Genomic DNA, 20274 nt, shown 5'->3' with positions numbered 1-20274 from the left:
CTTTTACTATTGGCTTGATTGAGAGCATGTTTAATTAAACTAAGTGTTTAATTTGGTTTAGAATATTGAAAAGGAATTTTATTATGGTTCATATAATTTTTATTGATGCTATAAGCATGAGGAAGGAGCTATTTAAGTTCTATGTACACGAGGATTAAATTATATTTTTGGTGCCTAAGTGCACTTAAGGTGTTTTAGACACCGAGGGATAGGATTTGTGTCGCATTATGCGTTTAAGGTGTCTCTGACACTGAGGTAGATTAAAAAGGGTTCAACATTAAATTTATGTGGTTACTAATTATTCAAGAATTTAAATTGGTATGTTTGAATGTTTGAATAAATTATAGTGTTTGATTTGTGTTGTGTTTGAGAGTCATCACCAAGTCTAATAATTTGTAAATAATAACGTAAAGTGAAAGAGATTACGCACCAAAACTCTTGCAACGTAAATACCTTGAGTATGAACATATGGGGAGAGTTATGCGACTTTATATTTGACCATAACTTCTAATGGAGTACAGGACGCTGTATTTTCCTTTTTATTATGCGCAGGAATTCCGCCACTTACGAGTGGTTTATTTTATACTTTCACAGTTAGCTCCCGTGTTAGTACCCCTTTATTGGGGCAGGTTAGGGGGAAACCCGTTCGATGCGTAATCAAATTTAAATGAACATTGGTATTTGTCTAGTTAGGTGTTGGGTGTCTTGTATGCTTGTAAACAGGTGCAGCACGGTAAGTTGTGTGATGATAGGATGAAAGCATGTTAGTGTGTTTTTATTATGTTTATGAACTCAGCTTTGCTGATTGTGTGTTTGCATGTTTGTATGGCCTTGTCTTTGCCTTGGCCCTACAACGACCCATTTCTAATGGAGCGTAGTGGGGACATTTAGAGAGAAGCTTTTCAGGTGATGAAGCATATTCATGAAGGGCATGAGTGAAGAGCGAATCATGCTTAGTTCTCATAGGAATGTGATGTGTTTTATTTGCTTTAAGTATTATTTATTTATATTGATCATGAGACTAACGCAAAGGTTTTCAGTATTGTTTGGTCTTAAGGGCCTACGATGGTTCCAAGTTGTGGGCTGACTTTGTTTGACTTTTACTTTCGTTTGGTTTGACTTTTTTTTTAAGTTGACTTAGTCTTCCGTTGTGTGAGTCTTTGATATTTTCCTTGGCCGTTTTCACGGTGGCGGTAATGTCTTAGATTTTCCTTCTTCGTATTTTGAAAAGGCAAAATTTTTAAGGAAAGGAATTTCTAGGGTGTTACAAGCAGCTCTGCCGTGGCTGCAGGCCACCATGCGTAGCCAGCCTATGCTAGCCACGATGGCTAGCTGCGTTTCAGCAACCACTGTCACGCAAAGCAACAACAACAACAACAGCAGGCAGCCACGGCAGCAGCCGTGCAACGCTTGCATGCTGCTACCCAGCCACCTCATATCACCTGCCCTCCCTTCCCTTTCTTTTGGACTGATGCCGGTCGGCAACCACCGTGGTTGCGCCACCCAGCCGTGGCTGCCGGCCACATAATTTTTTTTTTTGTTTTAATTTAATTAAAATAAATTTTATTAAAATTAAATTTCTATTCAATTTTAAAATTAGGGTTCTTCATAAAATTAATCCCAATTTAATTCTAACTCTTAAAATTAAAATGATGATCATACAAAAAACACTTTTATGCATAAATTAATTCTAATTAAAATTATGAAAAATAAAAAAATTCGAATTAATCCAAAAACAAGCACAAAATCAAAATTAGGGTTATGAATTTTCGAAAAATTCGAAAATTAGGGTTTAGGGTTCGAAAATCTCGAGCAATCTAGGGCAAAATTCGGTCCTCTTCATGGCTGTTTTGAGCAAAATTAAATCATATTTAATCAATTCCAAGAGTTAAATCACTTTTAATATAATAATTGAACTATAATTAAATTAATTCTCCCTCTTAATTGATTATAAAATTATGAACATGGACTTCAAATAATCGTATTATTATAATTAAGTGTGTTCATGCAAGAGGCTAACTGATACCACTGTAATACTTTTAGGTACTATAAACGGAATTTCATGAATCATATTCATACGCACCTAAATCAGGATCACATGCATAACACACAAGAATCACATAGTTATACCTTTGAAGCGTGATCTCCACGTAGCTATTCGATCGGCAAATCAGTGAGAAAATAGAGCCCCAAGCGTGACTCCTCTACTTTGTCCACGGGATTCGAATGAGCTATCCACCAATACTAGATTGGTTGAGTGAAGAGGAAAACCACGATCACCACCTTTGCGGACAACTGGCCACCACCACCACCGCACACACCACCGGTGCAAGGGGAGAGAGACGGACGAGAGTGAGAGAGAGTATGAGAGGGGTTGGCTTGTGTTTGCTAATTAGGGTTTGATCTAATGATTACTGAATCTTATGCTCAACCCTAGGCACCTAGTCTATTTATAATCATATTATAACTAGACTAGGAAGCAAGCCCAATACACCTAAAATGCTCCATATGGTCGGCCACCTATAGGGAGAAGGCCCATCATGGACCTCTTCCTCTTATGCTCAATCTAGGCCCGTTGTGTGACCTTATAGGATCCGTTCAATTGGGTTTTAGGCTATTTTACTAGCCCAAAGATTGTAAGTACCTCTGCTATGATAATACGACGACCCAAAAGAACGAACTTAATTATCTCCATAATTTGATCCAATATATACTAGTAATAGCACTTGACGAAGACATAAATCCTTCACTAGCTTCTTGGGATGTTGCTTGTTTGCTAATTTGGTTTTAGCTTAGTAGTTTGTTTGGGTATATCTGTCTGGGTAGTTTTAAGGGATGGGGAAAAATTCAAGTGTAGGACCTATCTTGCTACATCACTTAGACCATTTGGGGGAGGATGACTTTGATGTTGAGGAAATGCTTGACTCAGAGGAGGCTATGTCTTATGTGACTGCTCTAAAGGATGAAGCAAATGCCCTATTCAAATTTAAAAAATTTAGTACTGCTTTTGTGATGTACAATAAGGGTATTAAATGCTTGTGTGTTATAATTTGTGCCATTAGTGATGATTCTCATATGTGTGAGGTTAGCCTTGAGTTGAAAGAACTAGCGTTTAACCTTCATTTGAATATTGCGGCTAGTGCAATTAAGCTCAACAAATTTAGAGATGCCATTACTTCATGTTCTTTGATTCTAGAGTCTAATAAGAGAAATGTAAAGGCGTTGTTTAGAAGAGGAGTAGCATTGGAGAAGTTGGGAGATTTGGAGAAGGCATTTAATGATTTTAAATCAACAAAAGAGATTGAACCTAATAATAAGGAAATTGGGAAGGAATTGACAAGTCTGAGGGAAGTTGTGTTTAGGAAACAGAATGGTAATGAGGAAAAGAGTGAGGAGAATATGCATCTTCAATATGGTGAAGATCAAATAAGCTAAGCTCAGTTAATGAAAGAGAAATGGATTCTGGTACTAGACTTGAAGGGTCCAAGACGGAGAAGGATGAGGTGGAGACTTTTGTTGGTAAGCTAGAAGCTACCAGTGAAGTGCTTTATGGCAGACATGAGTCTTTCAAGAAGGATAGTGGAGTTCCTATGAAGGTGGATACTTTAAAAGGTTCGAATTGTTCGAGTTTTGCCTCTCGTGAGGTTAAGGTGGCTTTTGTCAACCGAAAAAAGTCATCTTCTTGTTTGAGAATCGCCCGTGTAGATTTACATACATAAATTGAGGCAGGGGAAAGAGTTGTGGCTCTATCAACCACATTTTATGTCTTTTTGAAGGTGCGTAACTTCACCCCGAAAGATCACATCATGATGGAGACACCCCATGACCATAGTTCGAGGGAAGCAATGGTCTCTCACTCGATACCATCTCCGGGTGTTTTTGAGGATGATGACACCAATAAAAAAAACAGTCATCATTCGTGAATGAAAAAGAAAGTGCCAAAGTGCCTTTGTTGATGTTGGAACAAATCATGTCCATCCGCCGCAAGAATCTAGCTATATCAAGGATGAGTATCAAGTGCAGGGTCCCAAAGAGAAGAATACCAGTTTGCCAGTTAGGAAAGAACCCGTTCAACCTCTACTGAGTTCAAATATAAGTCAAAGAGGAAAGGCTCTTTAGAAGCCATTGACAATATTTTCAGTCTTCAAAAAAGGAGAATCGAAGAAAGGATTCGAAAGCGAAGAAAGAGTTTGCACACTAATAACCATGCCTATCCAATCATAAAGTCCAATTTTCATGCAGGTATGAAGAGCAACAGTGGTACATCAATGAATCTCTCTGGTCATCCAAACAAAAAGCTTAATATTAGTTTACGTGTTTGTACTTTTAATTTCAATTGTTGTAGTATGTCAGTATGTGTATCTCGTAAGGCTACTCAAAATCTAGCAAGTGTCTCTAGAGATGAGTAGTAGTCTTGTGTCTTGGTTGTAAACTGCGTTGTCAAAAAAAAAAAAAAAAAAAAAAAAAAAAAAAAAAAAAAAAACCATGAATTTGCCGTATGCTTAAATCAGTTATCGTAACTTCGTAAGTACAACTGAACAGTTTGTTAGTTCATATTTTTATCATGTCAGCCTCATTTAAGAATACAATTGAATTTATACAAAGGTTACCATATATCTTTTCAAAATGTGGCATTCAAGACTTTAGAAATTAGAACAACAATAATACTATATCCATCAACCTCGATATTTGTAAGGAAAACCCTGTGCACATGCTGTTGTCCTTGCACAATAATGTCTTTTGAAAGAGGATAGTAAGGGGCAGATTAGCAGTGAATGATAGCCCTCAACTTTAAACACCACAGTTGCTGCAGGTACAACATAGATGTAGAGATGAACAAACGTCAGTCAGCTAGTTTCTAGTTTCCTATAACCAAGTGTAGGCACCTGAGCTAACACTAATTTTGTATACTTTTCAACAGAAGAAAATTCTCCATGTGCTCTCTAAATTCCATCAATGTTACACCATGCTGCCCTAATCTTGTTCAGATCAACAATTAGAGCAATTTTAAGTCTTGCACAGAGGCCTTACCGCCTTATGAGTTTTGAGACATAGCATTGTGCCGAGCTACACTGTTACTAACTTACTACAGATAGTAAAGGATTAATTAGCTCAAGTACTGATCATTGACGCAATACATTATCACATCATTACTATTAACCACAGCAAGATACACACAGAGGGACTGAAAAAATGGAAGATAATGCATGTATGCAAATTGCTGTATTTTCATAGTCTTTTTAAATTTATTTCCCCCCACTAAATTCGTGTGATTGATGATAAAAATCACGCCATTTTATGATTCTAGTGCAGTATATGACTCTAAATTGATTTAATTATCATAAGACTCCAAATATCACATAAAATTACTCACTATAAAATATCGATAAAATCACTCATATAGTGTGTCAAAATTCCACTAATTATATCTATTGCCCTCTACAAAAAAGGAAGAAAAATTTAAAAAATGGGCCATAGGGCTCAAATTATAGTCATGGGAAAGATGAATGATCAGAGTACACAACTACTACTTAAAGTGATGCAAAACTATCTAATGTATCACCATGCTATAAATTCTGATAATTGTTTAGTGATAAAGATTGACAATATTGTCGGTTACCTAACAGTGACTAATTTTCCTCCAATTCATGAGTAGCTGCATTATGATTAATACAATCTCCTAACTAAAATTTCATATTATAGCTAGTAGCCTAGTATTGTTTAGGAGTTGGGGTTGTATAAGATATTGATTAATACAATCTCCTAAGAAAATTTCATATAGGTGAAAACTCTATAAGAAAATGGGTGGGTGTTTCAAATCTTAGATTGTATTAATCAACCTAAAATTTCATGCTATAGCTAGTACTGTTGAATTGAATTGAACATTCAGTTTTGTAAGAAGAGGAATTTATCTTGCAATTGAATGCTCTATGTGGAAGGGAAGGGTTTTGCTTAGTAGAATGACTGGCATAAAGATAAATTCTCTCCCTCATTTGCCTTTTTTGTTTTAGTTTTTACTTAGTTCATCGACTATTCGATTTCATCACACTCTTACCTGTTCAAAATTCACATATGCATGCCTACTAACCTACTCTTGATGCAGGTAAAGGTACTCACAAGGGGAATCTGGGATGCACAGATATTCGAATTGCATCCCCAAATATTAGTTGGGGCTGATGTATTGTATTATAACAGTGGTATGAGAAACCTATGCCTTTTCTTTTTGTGCCTTTAATCTTTATACTAGTAAAAGCATACACTTATACTTTACATGTTTCATTTAAGCTAGCCTTTGAAGATCTCTTCAGCATCGTTGCATCCAGCCTCAATATGAGCATGGAACACAGCTTCCTGATCTAGAGTCAAAAGTTTTTTCAACTTGAACCAATGCATCCAGTCGTTTAAGAGGTAATCTGAAATGAGTCGCACTTTGATTTTGCTAGCTTGAAACAGAGACTGATTATGAATTTTAGTATTCCAGACCTCTCATTTATTTGATTTTATTTTATAGTTTGCTACTGCATTTCTCCTGTTTTAATTCAAGCGTACTACTTGTGGGTTGCAGTTTCAGGCCATGTGTATTTGTATGAATAGCTATTGGCCGTGTGGAACCAAATGCTTGGTATTGTATGTGTTGTATGTGGGTGTATGTATTGATATTGGCGGTTTGCATAGTAAAAATCAGTGTTGTGTTTTTTTAGATGAATCTCTGAGCTATTGTTGTTTATTGTAGTTGTATTGAAGGAAAATGAACGGATAATTTAGTCAATTAAGTTGTTCGTGCTGCTGCTCTCTACTGCTCATAAATTTATTATTTCCGGACGCTTTTGTTGTTGTATTTCTTTAGAAACCTTGTAATTTATTTTTCAATATGTAATTAATGTATACTTCATAATCAACATAAATTTATTTATTACAATAGTATGTATATAATATAGTTTGTATATCAATTTGGAAAAATTGCAATTTTTTTATTTAAAGAATTGACTATTCGCAATTGGCGTTGTCTTTAGCCAGCTGGTAATAATGTTATTTGCAGCTGGCGTAGTCCTAGGCTAGCTGCTAATAGTGTTTATTTGCAGCTAACGTAGTCCTAGGCCAGTTGCAAATAAACACTATTAGCAGCTGGCCTAGTATTAAGCCAGTTGCGAATAAACGCTATTAGCAGCTGTCCTAGCACTACACCAATTGCGAATAAATACTATTAGCAACTGGCAAATGCCTGTTGCTATTGATATTCGCAATAGCAACCCCCCGCGCGCGAGTTGTTAAAAACCACTTTTTGCTAGTTGTTAATAGCGTTTTTCCACTAGTGTAAGTTAAATAAAGACATGCTCTATACTAAGATTACTAACAAGCCACAAATGATACAGCTTCAATGTCAAAGACATATTAAGGTAATAAAAGCTAATTATTAACATGCGAAGTATATAGAGAACGCAACAATAAAATTCAGTTACAGCAAAAGCAAGATAACTAACCCCAAAGGATTTTAGAGTGAATGAGGGTCGAGAGGGAAATTTGCAAGATGCATCTAAACATGCACATTAATATGGTTCAAATTCTTCAAAAATAGAATGCAAATAAGCGAGCTACAAGTCAAGTATAGAATGTCTTACCATCAAATATTCTGAAGAGGCACAATCTTCCATTCTTTTTAGACATTTTGACATCAAAAGAAATCTTCAGAAAAGGAACAAGCAATGTAGGCATATAGCTCATTATTTCGAGATTAGCCATGATTTGACAAAATATGCTACTAAACCAATTAGTCATATCAATTAGTTGAAAACTGTAACAAAATAGAGATGGATTGGATCACTTACCATCCAATTCTTAAGTGTCCGTTTGCTAATCCCTTTACCATCAAGAACTCCTTTAAACGTATTTATTGTCCTATATGCTTTATCTTATCTCAGAAAGCGCATTAAGCTAGTCTGCCTATTATTGTGTCTCTTATTCGCATGATCACTTGCCCAATCATAACTAAGCTCCATAGAGTTTTCACCTTTCAAACAGTATTTCAACAAACTGAAACCAAAGAAACAATTTATGCAATAAATACAATGTATCAAGATGGAGATTGATTAATAGTTCATGAAGTAATCCATCAAGCAATGTTTTCAAGAACAGAACAACTCTTTTAAAAAAAACTGCCAAAAGGCAACAATATCAATTTTTGTAGTGTAGATTTTTCTCAGTAATATCAGTTTTCGGATAAGCACTATCTTACAAATTATAATATAGCAAAATGCAAAAACTATTATACAATATCTTATAATAAGATATTTTGCATTGGTTAAATACTTTAATTTGTACAATGTAGCAGAGGAAAAAAAACTTTTATGAGACAGTCCAAAATGTTGTAAATATTTGGATAAAAATTCTTCTTTTGTAACAATGTAAGATATCGCTTTTCCTCATATAAAATTTCTTATTATAGCAAAAAGAATTAAAGATGTCAAACATATAGTCCTATAATATATCTTATTATTGTTTCAAGAAAGTCTAACACAATTTATCTCAATAATATTAGGCTGACTAAGCCCAAGCGACTTAACCTAAAATAAGGAAAATAACCCTAGCAAACTGTTTGATTTTTATTTGTCAAGTGATGAAACTTCTTTTGATATTTTGAATGGTTATTCAAGTCTTCACATCTTATAGGATCTGCGGTTGGCTTCAAATTGGATAGTCTTTTGAAATTAACAGATACTCGTGCAACTAACAACAGGATGACACTTATGCATTATCTTTGCAAGGTATGTCCTTACTTCTTTCCAAGGTTTTACTTGGAACAATTTGTCTTCTACTTGTTCATTGTGAAGTAGCCAGGCCTACTTCAATTGGTTGGAAAGGCTGTGTATATTTGATTCTCCAGTCCCCAAACAGGAGCCACGTGCACTACATGTCGGCGTTGATTGTTTAGTACTACGAACTTTAGTTTAGATTACCAATTCAGCTTCTTTTTTTTCTCTGATTGTAATGTTGTGTCCATTTTATCATGGTGTGTGTTCAATTATTGGGGGTGGGTGAAAGGATCTCATCTTATACTATCAAGCGTCAAATGATGGGAGCTATATATAAGCATTTATCCGAAACTAACGAATGAGATATTAAAATTAATCAGATAACAGTCTTAAGTAAAAAATTATCTCTTCCAGGAATTCTATAAAAAGATTAATAGAGGTCAATCAATCACATGAAATATACTAATTTTTATATGTATTAAAAAAAACTGTGCGTTGCAAGGGGTTAAATCTCGTGTTTTCTAATTCAGGTTCTATGTGAAAACTTGTTATTTTATAGTCCCGTATCCAGTCTTTCGTTACAATTAGACACCTTTGCATATATTTTGTATCTCCTCTTGTTCGCCTTTGGAGTACTTGGATAAAGAAGCTACAAAACATGCCCAAAAGAAGTGTATGATGCGTATAGATTTAGGACCTCTTTGATACTAGGGACTATTAATCTATTTTACTAGATCTAGATTTGACAAGGTGTTTTGATGGATTGAACTACAAACATCCAGAAACCTAATATGGTAAAACATCTAATAAAGTTTTAGATGCAGTGTTTGACTGTGCCTGTTGGATTGTTTATTTGGAATACACCATTGAATGAAGTTCATCACTGTTGCTTTGAATCTGTTACTTGGATGGATTCATGCATAATCGAGCTATGAGCTGGGCTTATTTTGTTGTTTCGTTTTTGCTTTGCTATCTTTTAAACTTAAAGATAGAACTCTCGGGGACATTGCAATCTATTCTTAGACATCCTGTGTGTTAGTGGCTAAATATGAAACCTTTGCCTCTGTTTTTAATGTCTTAAGAGAATTTGATATTTTGCACAATTATAGCTTGAAGTCTATATAGAAAAATTGCATGTGTACATAAAGTGAATATGCATGGGATTTGCACTGCCTGTTGAATGATTACTATAAACCCATGTAGTTGTATTTGATGACTATTAAAGCGATAATGTTGAAGGATTTTTAAGGTTTGGGAGAGTTTAGAACCCTTGAATGCTAGAGAGAATGTGTTAAATTCTCTGATCTATCATTTCTTCTTCTTCTCCTTTTAATTTCTAGTTTCTAGTTCATAATAGTTTCTATTTTTCAGTTTGTAGCAGAGATGTTACCTGCACAGGCTGCACTGTTGGATTTTCATGAAGATCTTCTAAGCCTTGAAGCTGCAACAAAGGTTTTATTATTTTTCATTATGACAACTCTATGGTAAACAATTGATTATAGGCTGAGTTACAGCTTTTTCTTTTAGATACAATTGAAGTCCTTGGCAGAAAAAAAAATCCAGGCTATAAACAAGATCTTCTGTAAATTTGTTTTTTGTTTTTCAATTTTATTTTATTTGAGTGTGACCTTGTATTTTATTTTTATTTTTATTTTTAGATGAAAATCATAATATTACAGTCTTTTTTAATGAAAATATGTAACTTTATATATATGTTAGTGTTTCTATATCAATTGAACCGAACCGGTGCCAATTGTTTTTTTTTTTTATTTTTTTTGTCTTTATTTTGAGTAGTCATAACAATGTTACTATTTTTATAAGCATTAACAAAAGAAATTTGAGTTTTCGCTGCAAGTTTGTTATTGAGTTAATTAAGTATTTTTGAGTAGCCTTGCGGAATCACGTGGCGGTAATACGCCTAAGTCTATCTCTACGGTATAATAATTATACGTATTATACTAGTATTTTCGTAAAGGGAGATTTGGGGTTGTTACAGTATGGTACACCCATGAGCATTTTGTTCTCATTTTGATGATTGTTTTTCATTTAATCATAAAATGAAGAGAAAAAACTAACTTTGGGTTAGTTGGGTGCACGGTACACCCGAGTGTGTATAAAATATTTCAAGGAGTGTCGGCTATAGTTTGGAGTTAGGTTCTGTAGGTTTTACTTTCATCTAATTCTTTAGATTAGATAGCTTATGATTTATGTCATTTTTTTTATAAAAAAAATATCTACGGATCTGTGGGTCGAATCTGGGTTGGGTCTAGGTTTGAACTTTTCAGACGTGGACCCATTGCACTGAGACCCATATCCATTTATAACCCAGACCCTAAGATATGGGTTAGGCTTAGGTCGGCTCCTAAACCCATAACCAACCTTAGGTAATATATGAGATATATGAATAGGCATGACTCGCACGAGTCATTCTAATCTAAAAGGTAAAGTATGTAAAGACCATAAACCCTTTTATATCTTTATTTATTTTTTATTCAACATTGAATTAAAATTACGATACACGATATCATGATGTACATTATTGTAAATGAATAATAAAATAATGTAAAAAATATCACTATTATGCATTAGCCTAATTTTGGTAGTAAGTTTCACCGATTTACCCCACTTGTTCTTTGGCCAACATCGACCTGTCCTCTTCTTTCTCACTCTCACTCTCATTCTCAGTCCCCATTGAAGCGCACTCCACGTTTTCCACTGCGACGTCTGATATTTCTATCCTCCATTAAAGCAGCTTTTGAGGTGAGATGTTTCTTTTTGTAATTATCGAATATTAAAATTACAATCTAGGGTTTATAGCAGAATTGTCTGTCAATTTAGTGTTCTTCTACAGTGGATTATTAATCTATTGCTTATAATTACTAAGGTTATGAAAAATCATAGCCAACGATTAAATTGCTAATAAATAAAAAATTATGTGATTTTTCAAACTTAATTTGATACTTGAATTTAATTTGCCTTGTATTTTGGGATAGAACTATGAAATTAACCTGACTCGAACCTGGTTTTCAGCATAAATTTATAGGGATGAATACTATGTCTGATTTCCTTAGTTGGGTATATAATTATATATAACAAAATTTCATGAAAATAGACTCTGAAGTAGTATAAATTAAAATAATAGGTTCTCTTGGTGGTGCTGTGATATAAATTAATGACAAACTTTATTAGATAGTATTAAATAAATGGATTAAAACATTAATTTTTGAATTTTAGGGTTAATAAAATTAGTTATTTGTATGGTATTCACATTCTTAGATAGTAGTACGTACAAGAGAGAATGGTTGGTGAACAATATGTTTCATTTTGTTCTTCCTAAGACTTTTTAATTCATAAAAAGATTCAAAATCAGAAGAACAAGAAGAAAGAGCGTGACGATGTTTAATAGTAGGAAGTTGCACTTTGATTTGATATTTATTTATTTATTTTAAGCACATATTGTAGTTGCAACCAAGTCTTAACTACCTCATCAGTAGTTTGGAAATTTATGATGCTGGTTTGATTTAAACATTGATATTGTGTGAGTGGGGGGTGCGGGGTGCGGGGTGCTGCCAGACTAAGTATCAAAGCCATCTTGAATTGCCATCTCATACAACATAAACATAACTTGAAATAAATCATCAAAACTTTAAATCAAGAAACCTATGCCTCGGTTATATTTCACCTATCTAAACCTTGATATGTCTAATAGTCTCTTTTATCGAATGATTTTTGCCTTGCTATCAAATTTGGATGGGAAGTATTAATGGTCTGACTGCCATTGACCGTATTCTCCTCTCATGTACTTTCTGTTAATTTTTTGTGTCATTAACTTAATTCGCAGTGATAGTGTTGGGGTTTCTTAAAATTGTTTTAGATTTTGATTATTGTTAATTGGAAATTTTATTGTGGAAGGCAGGTCAGTTTGAGAAAATTATTTTTTCTATGGTGGTTTAATTACTTCTGTTTAACCAATTTTTTTAGTGAAATAGAGGGGATGAAATAAATTGACTATATGTTCTCCTTTTCCCTGTTTTCATCCGTCCTTCTTTATCGAGTTATGACTTTGGTGATGTGTGTATATTATTCTCCTTTTCCCTGTTTTCATCCGTCCTTCTTTATCGAGTTATGACTTTGGTGATGTGTGTATCTGATTGCTAATATTCTTAGTTTCACTACTTATTTTGTGTTTAATTTATTGCTGTGATGTCACTCTCATTTTTTTTTTTCTATTTTAAACAGTGGAAGGCAAGTAAGTTTGAGAAAATTATTGCCTCTGCCAATTCTCTTTTGTATACCTCAACTGAACAACTTTATGATAATGTTTTTGATATGCAGATTCAGATTAGTCTCCTTCATGGCGTAGTTATTTGACCGAGGATGATAACGAGTCTCAAATTGATCTGGAGTTGAGATATATTATGGGTGGAGAAATGAGGGAAGTATAGATCATAGATAGGGGTGGTTATTGGGCGGGTTAGAGCGGGTCATTAGCGGGGTGGGTCGGTTGCGGGTCAAGATGAATATTTAGCGGGTCAGGGTCAATGCGGGTCAGATCGAGGTAAAAGTGAAACGGGCATTAACTTCTACTTTCTGCTATCAGTTCCTGTGCATACCAGTTGCCAGTGAAAATGCTAAGCCTCATGATGATGATCCTGATGGAAAGCATAAATTCCAAATGGTTACATTACCTTTAATTTCCATTATTGCTTTTGATAGACAAACATATAAAAGCTATCAAATGTTGTTAGTGGAAATCTACACACTGCCAAGCAAATCTTTACTACTTTTTTTTATTTTGATGGCTCTCATTACAGTAGAATTATATAACTACAACAAGAATAATAATCAATAATTCGAGACAAATAAGGAACAACATATCAACCTAGTAGAAAGGGTCTACATCATCATCCTCTTCTTCTTCAATGATTTCATCTTCAAGTTCACTATCAACCTCTACTTGATTGCTTTCACAATGTCAATCTTGCTTACATACTAAAGCTTGAATTGTTTTTGACTTTAATGAACTTCGCGATGCCGAAACAGTCTTTCCTCCAATACTAAAAGCAGACTCCGAAGCTACAGTACTTATAGGAATAGTCAACAAATCCCGTGCCATCTTAGACACCACAGGATACCTCACAGAACTTTGATGCCAAAACTCCAAAATATCTAGTTGTGAATTGAGATCTAAAGCATCATCATCTAGGTACATCACAAGTTGTGACTTTCCTACTTGAGATCTTGCACTAGTACCGACAAAATGGTCATAATCATCAAAGTAGTTTCTAGCTCCGGAAGTACTAGGAGGAGAAGGAGCAACTACAATAGGTGAACTACTAGCATATTGCAACTTATAGTCTTTAAACATTGACTTCATAGTTCCCAACACCAAGTTAATTCGTCTTGAGGCCTCTACACTTCCATATATATTCCACAAATTTCACTTTGTACCTCGGATCAAGAATGGCGGAAATGACAAGTACAAATTGTAATCCGACCAATACTTGTCAAATTTTTCAAGCATTGGTTTCACCATTTCCTTTAAATAATCATAAGGACCTTTCTCCGCCTCAAGAAAATGGCGATGCACCATCCATGCACCTTTAAAATACACATTAGAAGTAGGATAATTTACCGCCAAAAACATACAAGTAACCTCATAAAACAACTCCAAAAAATTGTGAATCATGCTTACTTTTTCCCACTGATACTCTAAAGGAATATATGATTGAAATGAAGCATGACTAGATCTCAAGTGAAGAAAAACATCTTTGAAGTAAAGAAAAGTGCCAAGCATTTTATACGTGGAATTCCAACGAACATGCATATCAAGGTTCAATTTCCTTTTTACATCAAGGTGAAATATCTTCTCCGCACAATCATAGAATTCTTCACTTCTATGAGAAAATTTGATATAAATGAACGAATTTTATCCAAAATTCCACTGATACAAGTCAGTCCTTTTTGCACAATAAGATTAATAATATGGGCACAACACCGCACATGAAACAATGTCTCACCACAACTTAACCCTCTTCTAGGAACAAGACGCCTCTTCAAACAAGATACCATTGCATCATTATAAGTTGCATTATCAACGGTAATAGAGAGTATCCTATCATCTAATTTCCATTGACAAAGAAACATACAAATCTCATTAGCAATACTTACCCCATCATATGGAGGAGCCAAGGCCCTAAACCTAAGAATTTTTTTACGGAGTTTTCAAGAATCATCAACAAAGTGAGAAGTGACACAAATGAAATGTTGTCTAGAATGATTTGATTTCCAATTATCGGTTGTTAAACAAATTCTACCCAAAACATTAAACAACAAATCTTTCAATTTATCCCTCTCCAATACATAAGCCTTCAATAAATTTCTCTTTGTGGTTGTACGGCCAAATGGTTTAAACTTAGGGGTAACTCTTTTCATCATTCTCCTAAATCCTTGTTCTTCAACCATAGTGAATGAATGACCTCCCTCAACAATGAAATTAAGAATCTCTTTTCGAAGTTCATTCTTGTAAAAAACAAAATTTTCTTCATCACTATCTTCCTCAAATGTAAGTCCTAGAGGCCTATTTGCACACCTCTCTAAATGACGCTTCAAATGAGATGTATCACTATCACGATGTGCAGATAAAATAGAATTACAATGTACACATGTAGCAATTTTCTCACCTTAAACATTCTTCCCTTCAATAAGCTCTCTCCAAACTTTAGACCTCTTCTTTCTCTTTCGTTGCGGAGTAATGTATTCATTATATCCATCATCACGTGCCGTAGAAGTAGTAGTAGTATCATCATCCATATTAAGGAACACGCTGCACAATTGCAAGCTTAGAAAGATTACCAAGCAGATCTTCCAAATGTTGATGATAAAGCTTAAAGCCAAGTTCATAAATAAATAAACTGCTAGGGACGCCGGCGTGGCTTCCACTACTAGAAATAGGCTATTTTCCGGCGGAAAAAATCCGTCGTAAACATTGGAAATTCCGTCGGAAACTAGCCTTCCGACGGAATCAGTCTGTCGCAAAACCCTTTTGTAGGAAATTCGACCTTTTCCTCGGAAGGCTAGTTTCCGACGGATTTATTTCTATCGGCGCTGTTTTTGACTTTAATCGAGAGTTCGTCGCAATTTCCCGACGGAAAAGATTCCGTCGGAACATAGCGTTTCCGACGGAATATTCCGTCGGAATCTACCACTTCCGACGGAATATTCCGTCGGAATCTACCACTTCCGACGGAATATTCCGTCGGAATCTACTTCCTCCGACGGAATATTCCGTCGGAATCTACTTCCTCCGACGGAAATTTTCCGTCGAAAATGTTATTAAAAAAAAATTATAAAAAAAAGCCCCATCCACCACCCCCACCACCAGCCTTAGCCTGAACCCACCCACCCACCTTACCTGAACCCACCACCAGACCAACCCACCCAAACCCTAACCCACTAGACCAACTGTACCCACCCACCACCACCCCACCTAAAATCGCCCCACCCACCAACCGTACCCACCCAGTACCTAAAAAATAGCCCCTCCCACCAACCGTACCCAACCACCCCACCTAAAATCGTACCCACCCACCACCAACCCACCTTAACCGAACCCACCCCACCCCACCTTCCCAGAAAAACCCACCCACCACCCTAACCCGTATCCTTCCCCACCACCCTAACCCTAACCCATATCCTCAACCCACCACCACCCACCCACCTCACCATCCAAACCCCCAAAATAAAAAAAACACCCACCTCACCGCCCAGATCTACCAACCACCACCACCACCAACCTCACCATCCGAACCCCCAAAATAAAAAAACACCCACACAAAATAAATTCAGAGATCCGAAAAAAATAAATAAAAAAAATAATTGAAATCAAACAAAATAAATAAATATACAATTATCTTCTGAAATTAATAAAATAACATTATAATTAAATCAAAAATTAAATATAATAGAATTGTTTAAAAAAAAAAAAAAAACTAGATCTACAATGTTGTTGTTGTTGTTGTTGTTTCGTTGCTGCTGGTGTCGTTGTTGTTGTTGTCGTTGCGGTGGTGTCGTTGTTGTGTCGTATGAAATCAAAGAGGGGAAGGAAGAGGAGAGAAGGAGGAGATCGAAGAAAGGAAACGCAATGATAGGGCACCTCAAACAGAGGAGTGTTGCCAGCGAGGATCCCCCATTCCGAAAATTCTTCTTCTCCCCTGTGCGAAATCCAACATTAAGATGGATTTGTTCACGGAATCAAGCGCATCTTCATTTGCTTGATGATATAACTAGGAAGAGGAGAAGGGGAAAGAACGACAAAAGGAGAATGGAAGGAAAGAGGAGAGAAGAGAGAAAGAGAAGCAGAGAGGAGAGAGAAAGAGAAGAGAGGCGGAGAGAGAGGAGAGGAGAGAGAAAAGAAAAATGAAGGGGAGGGGGTGTGGGGTGTTCCGGTTTTTTTAGGGTTAAGTGTTTTTAATTTTTTTTTTATTATTTGTTCCGACGGATTTTTTCCCTCGGAATTTATAGCTTCCGACGGAATATTCCGTCGGAAAACAATTTCCGAGGGATTTTCCGTCGTAATTTACCTTTTTCGACGGAATTTTCTGACAGACCAAATTTCCGTCGGAAATTTCGAAATTTTCGACGGAATTTAAGTCCGTGGAACGTTTTCGTCGGAATCCGGCCTATTTCTAGTAGTGTTCCAGGGCCGCGGGCGCGGCGACCCATGTTGCGGGCGCAGACAGGGTGAATTGACCAGTTTCACCCTCAAGTTTCTGGAGATGTCTGGCCGCGCTCTTGGAGAGGGCTCTCCCCAGACACCACGGGCGCGGCACTCCTCGGAGAGGGCTCTCCTCACACACTCTAAATTACGAACAATTGATGATTACAAACCAAGTCTCATATCATAGAAATTTACATAGGTTAACAAAATTCTTTCAAATTGATCATATGCTCTGAATTCACTGACAATGTTCATATAAAATAAGATATATTAACAAATTTAAACATCAAAATCACCAAAATGATCAAGAAAACATGAATCAAAAATTGAAGAACAAAACGAAAAAGATGAATCAAAATTGAAGAACATAAACAAAACGAAAACATGAATCAAAATTGAAGAACAGATTAAGAGAGAGAAAATGATGATATCTGAGAAACTGAGAAGCGGCTTCAATGGAGAACTCTGAGTGCGCTTCAACGGAGAACTCTGAGAAGCGGCTTCAATGGAGAACTCTGAGTGCGCTTCAATGGAGAACTCTAAGTTTCAATGGAGGAGAGAGAAAGGTGGGCGGAAGAACAAAGGAAAAGAGAGAGAAAATGGAAGTAAGGCTGACCCATAACAATTATTATTGGGCTTTTTATTTTAGGTCTTAAATTATTGGGCTCTAATTGAAACCCCATAAATGCCCTACAAAATAAGACCCTATAAAAGCCCTGTCCATTCAAAAATTAAAGGGTCAAAACCCTTTAATATTAGACCCGACCCTTTTGCCATTGGGTAGCCCTACCCAATAACCACCCCTAATCATAGAAGAGAAAATGATAGAGGAAGAAATCCATTGTGATTCTGACAGGAGAGGATGATGGTTCTAGTGGTAAATTCTCCGGTGATGGAAAAGCATGGATTATTTAGTACATAAGCCACGTACGTCTTCAGGGCAGTCCAAGAAGAATTATGATTCTGTGATTTAATCCTTTATTTTCGGACGAAGAATTCAAAGTCTTTTGGTTGAATACATGTGATTTCCATTCTAATAGTCTGTAGAACTCTGAAGCTAGTATCCAAGTAGTTTTGTGTTTCATTATTTGTTGTAGTTATGGTAAAGGTAAATTTTGTTATAGTTATGGTAAAGGTAAATATAAACTGGGAATTATAGTTGGTTGTATTACTGTATTAGGCTATTTTCTAAGATATAAGGTTTATGCATTACATATGAAGTCTAGATTAATATTTTTGTGGGTAGCTTTGCTTCAACTATGTGATTATCACTTTTGCTTTGATGAACTTGTCAGTGCTTTATTAATTTGCTTATGTAGCTAGATGATGTTACTGGAGTCAAGTCTAGAGAAGACACAAACAGAATGGCAAAAGCAACTCCATTGAAATAGAGGAATTTCCCACTTGCAGGACCTGATTCTGCCTTGGATATCCCAGATTTCCGGTGATAATCTCCAGTGATAAACTATCAGGCATAATTTGATATAATATTAATTGATTAAAGAATACAACAAGGATGTACAAAAATCAATATAATTCACAAATTCCAATATCAATTTAATTTACAAATTAAATATTACAAATTTACAACATTGGGAGGTGATACGCATACAAATATAAAATTATTGTATGCGGATCAAATATACAACACCAATTTAATTCCTCTAATTTTTTTTTTAATTCACAACTCATCATTAGCTAAAAAACGAGAGGGAAATTAAAAACCAATGAAATTATTTTTTTAATGATCTTTCTACAGACATTCATATCGATATATTTTTGTTGGACAATTTTAACCTTACGTAGATTTGTAGTATGATTTAATTTATAGATTTGAAGATTTAAATAAAATAATTAAGAGTTTAAATCGAATCACGATTCGTTACACACAATATAATTATTGTTACGTGTATATATCCCGTCTGTTTACAACTTATTTCTGTATTAATAAATTGTTACTTTTCGTTTTTAAAAAAAAGTTGTTACTAAAAAAAGTGTCATACACATAATTATGTGATTAAGGATATTATACTATAAAAACGTTGTGATTGAGGATGAGATTCGAACCCGTTACCAAATTGAATGTGTAACAATTTATGAGATGTGTGTTAGTAACCAACATTGCAAGATATTCATCATGTAAACATTTGCAAACAAAATATAGTACTCTTCACTGCATTAGTAATTGATCATACATTTACGATTTTTATTACCAACTAATTTACAAAATTATTGCGTTCGTCATTTTGGGGTGATTTTCTTCATTTTCGACGTTATGATATTATTTCTTCCCTTATTTACATTCTTATGTCCCATGAATTTCCTTTATCTAGTAGTTAATATAATATTGCAAGCAACTAATCTCCTATATTTAACAGCAGGTTTTGTGTGTGGCTAGCCACACGGTGTGGCCAACTAACACACAAGTAACCCTGACAAAGTAACCCATGACTGACCTAGTAACCCCTGACCAGCCTAGTAACCGCTGACCAAGTAACCCCTCCAACCTAGTAACCCCAAGAACCCCTAACTGACCAAGTAACCCCTCCTACCTGGTAACCCCTAACCGACCAGTAACCCCGACCTAGTAACCCCTAATCCTACACCACCTCAAAGCCTTAAACTCCACCACACCACCAACTGCTGCACCTCACTCATTACACAACCCAGACCCCTGCTGCTGCACATTCACTCCCATACCCAATGCCCCACGCCAACATAGCCAGCAACCATGCCACCACCAACTCTCGTACCCACTGCCCCATGCCACCAGCCCCAGCCCCGATACGCCATGCCACAAGCCCC

The 20274-nt window shown here is 35.6% G+C and overlaps 1 protein-coding gene and 2 long non-coding RNA genes across 3 annotated transcripts; 2 read left to right on the top strand and 1 right to left on the bottom strand.

Annotated features, from left to right (window-relative positions):
* Positions 1 to 2835: 2835 nt before the first annotated feature.
* LOC110717972 (peptidyl-prolyl cis-trans isomerase FKBP42-like) lies at positions 2836 to 3435 on the top strand. Its single transcript, XM_021896774.1, has one exon. The coding sequence runs from the start codon at positions 2836 to 2838 to the stop codon at positions 3433 to 3435; it is 600 nt and encodes a 199-aa protein (XP_021752466.1).
* A 2301-nt stretch (positions 3436 to 5736) lies between these two features.
* Positions 5737 to 6849, top strand: LOC110718250. Its single transcript, XR_002510878.1, has 3 exons — positions 5737 to 6197; positions 6290 to 6408; positions 6566 to 6849. It is a non-coding gene; the product is annotated as an uncharacterized LOC110718250 (long non-coding RNA).
* A 6251-nt stretch (positions 6850 to 13100) lies between these two features.
* On the bottom strand, positions 13101 to 17275 carry LOC110717857. The gene is made up of 3 exons (XR_002510813.1): positions 16752 to 17275; positions 15434 to 15576; positions 13101 to 14351 (listed from the first exon to the last, which is right to left on the bottom strand). It is a non-coding gene; the product is annotated as an uncharacterized LOC110717857 (long non-coding RNA).
* Positions 17276 to 20274: the final 2999 nt, after the last annotated feature.

This window comes from Chenopodium quinoa, unplaced genomic scaffold, assembly GCF_001683475.1.
Source record: "Chenopodium quinoa cultivar QQ74 unplaced genomic scaffold, ASM168347v1, whole genome shotgun sequence".
NCBI classification, from domain to species: Eukaryota; Viridiplantae; Streptophyta; class Magnoliopsida; order Caryophyllales; family Amaranthaceae; genus Chenopodium; species Chenopodium quinoa.
Note: the sequence above shows the minus strand (reverse complement) of the source record. Positions and strands in the feature narration are given on the sequence as shown.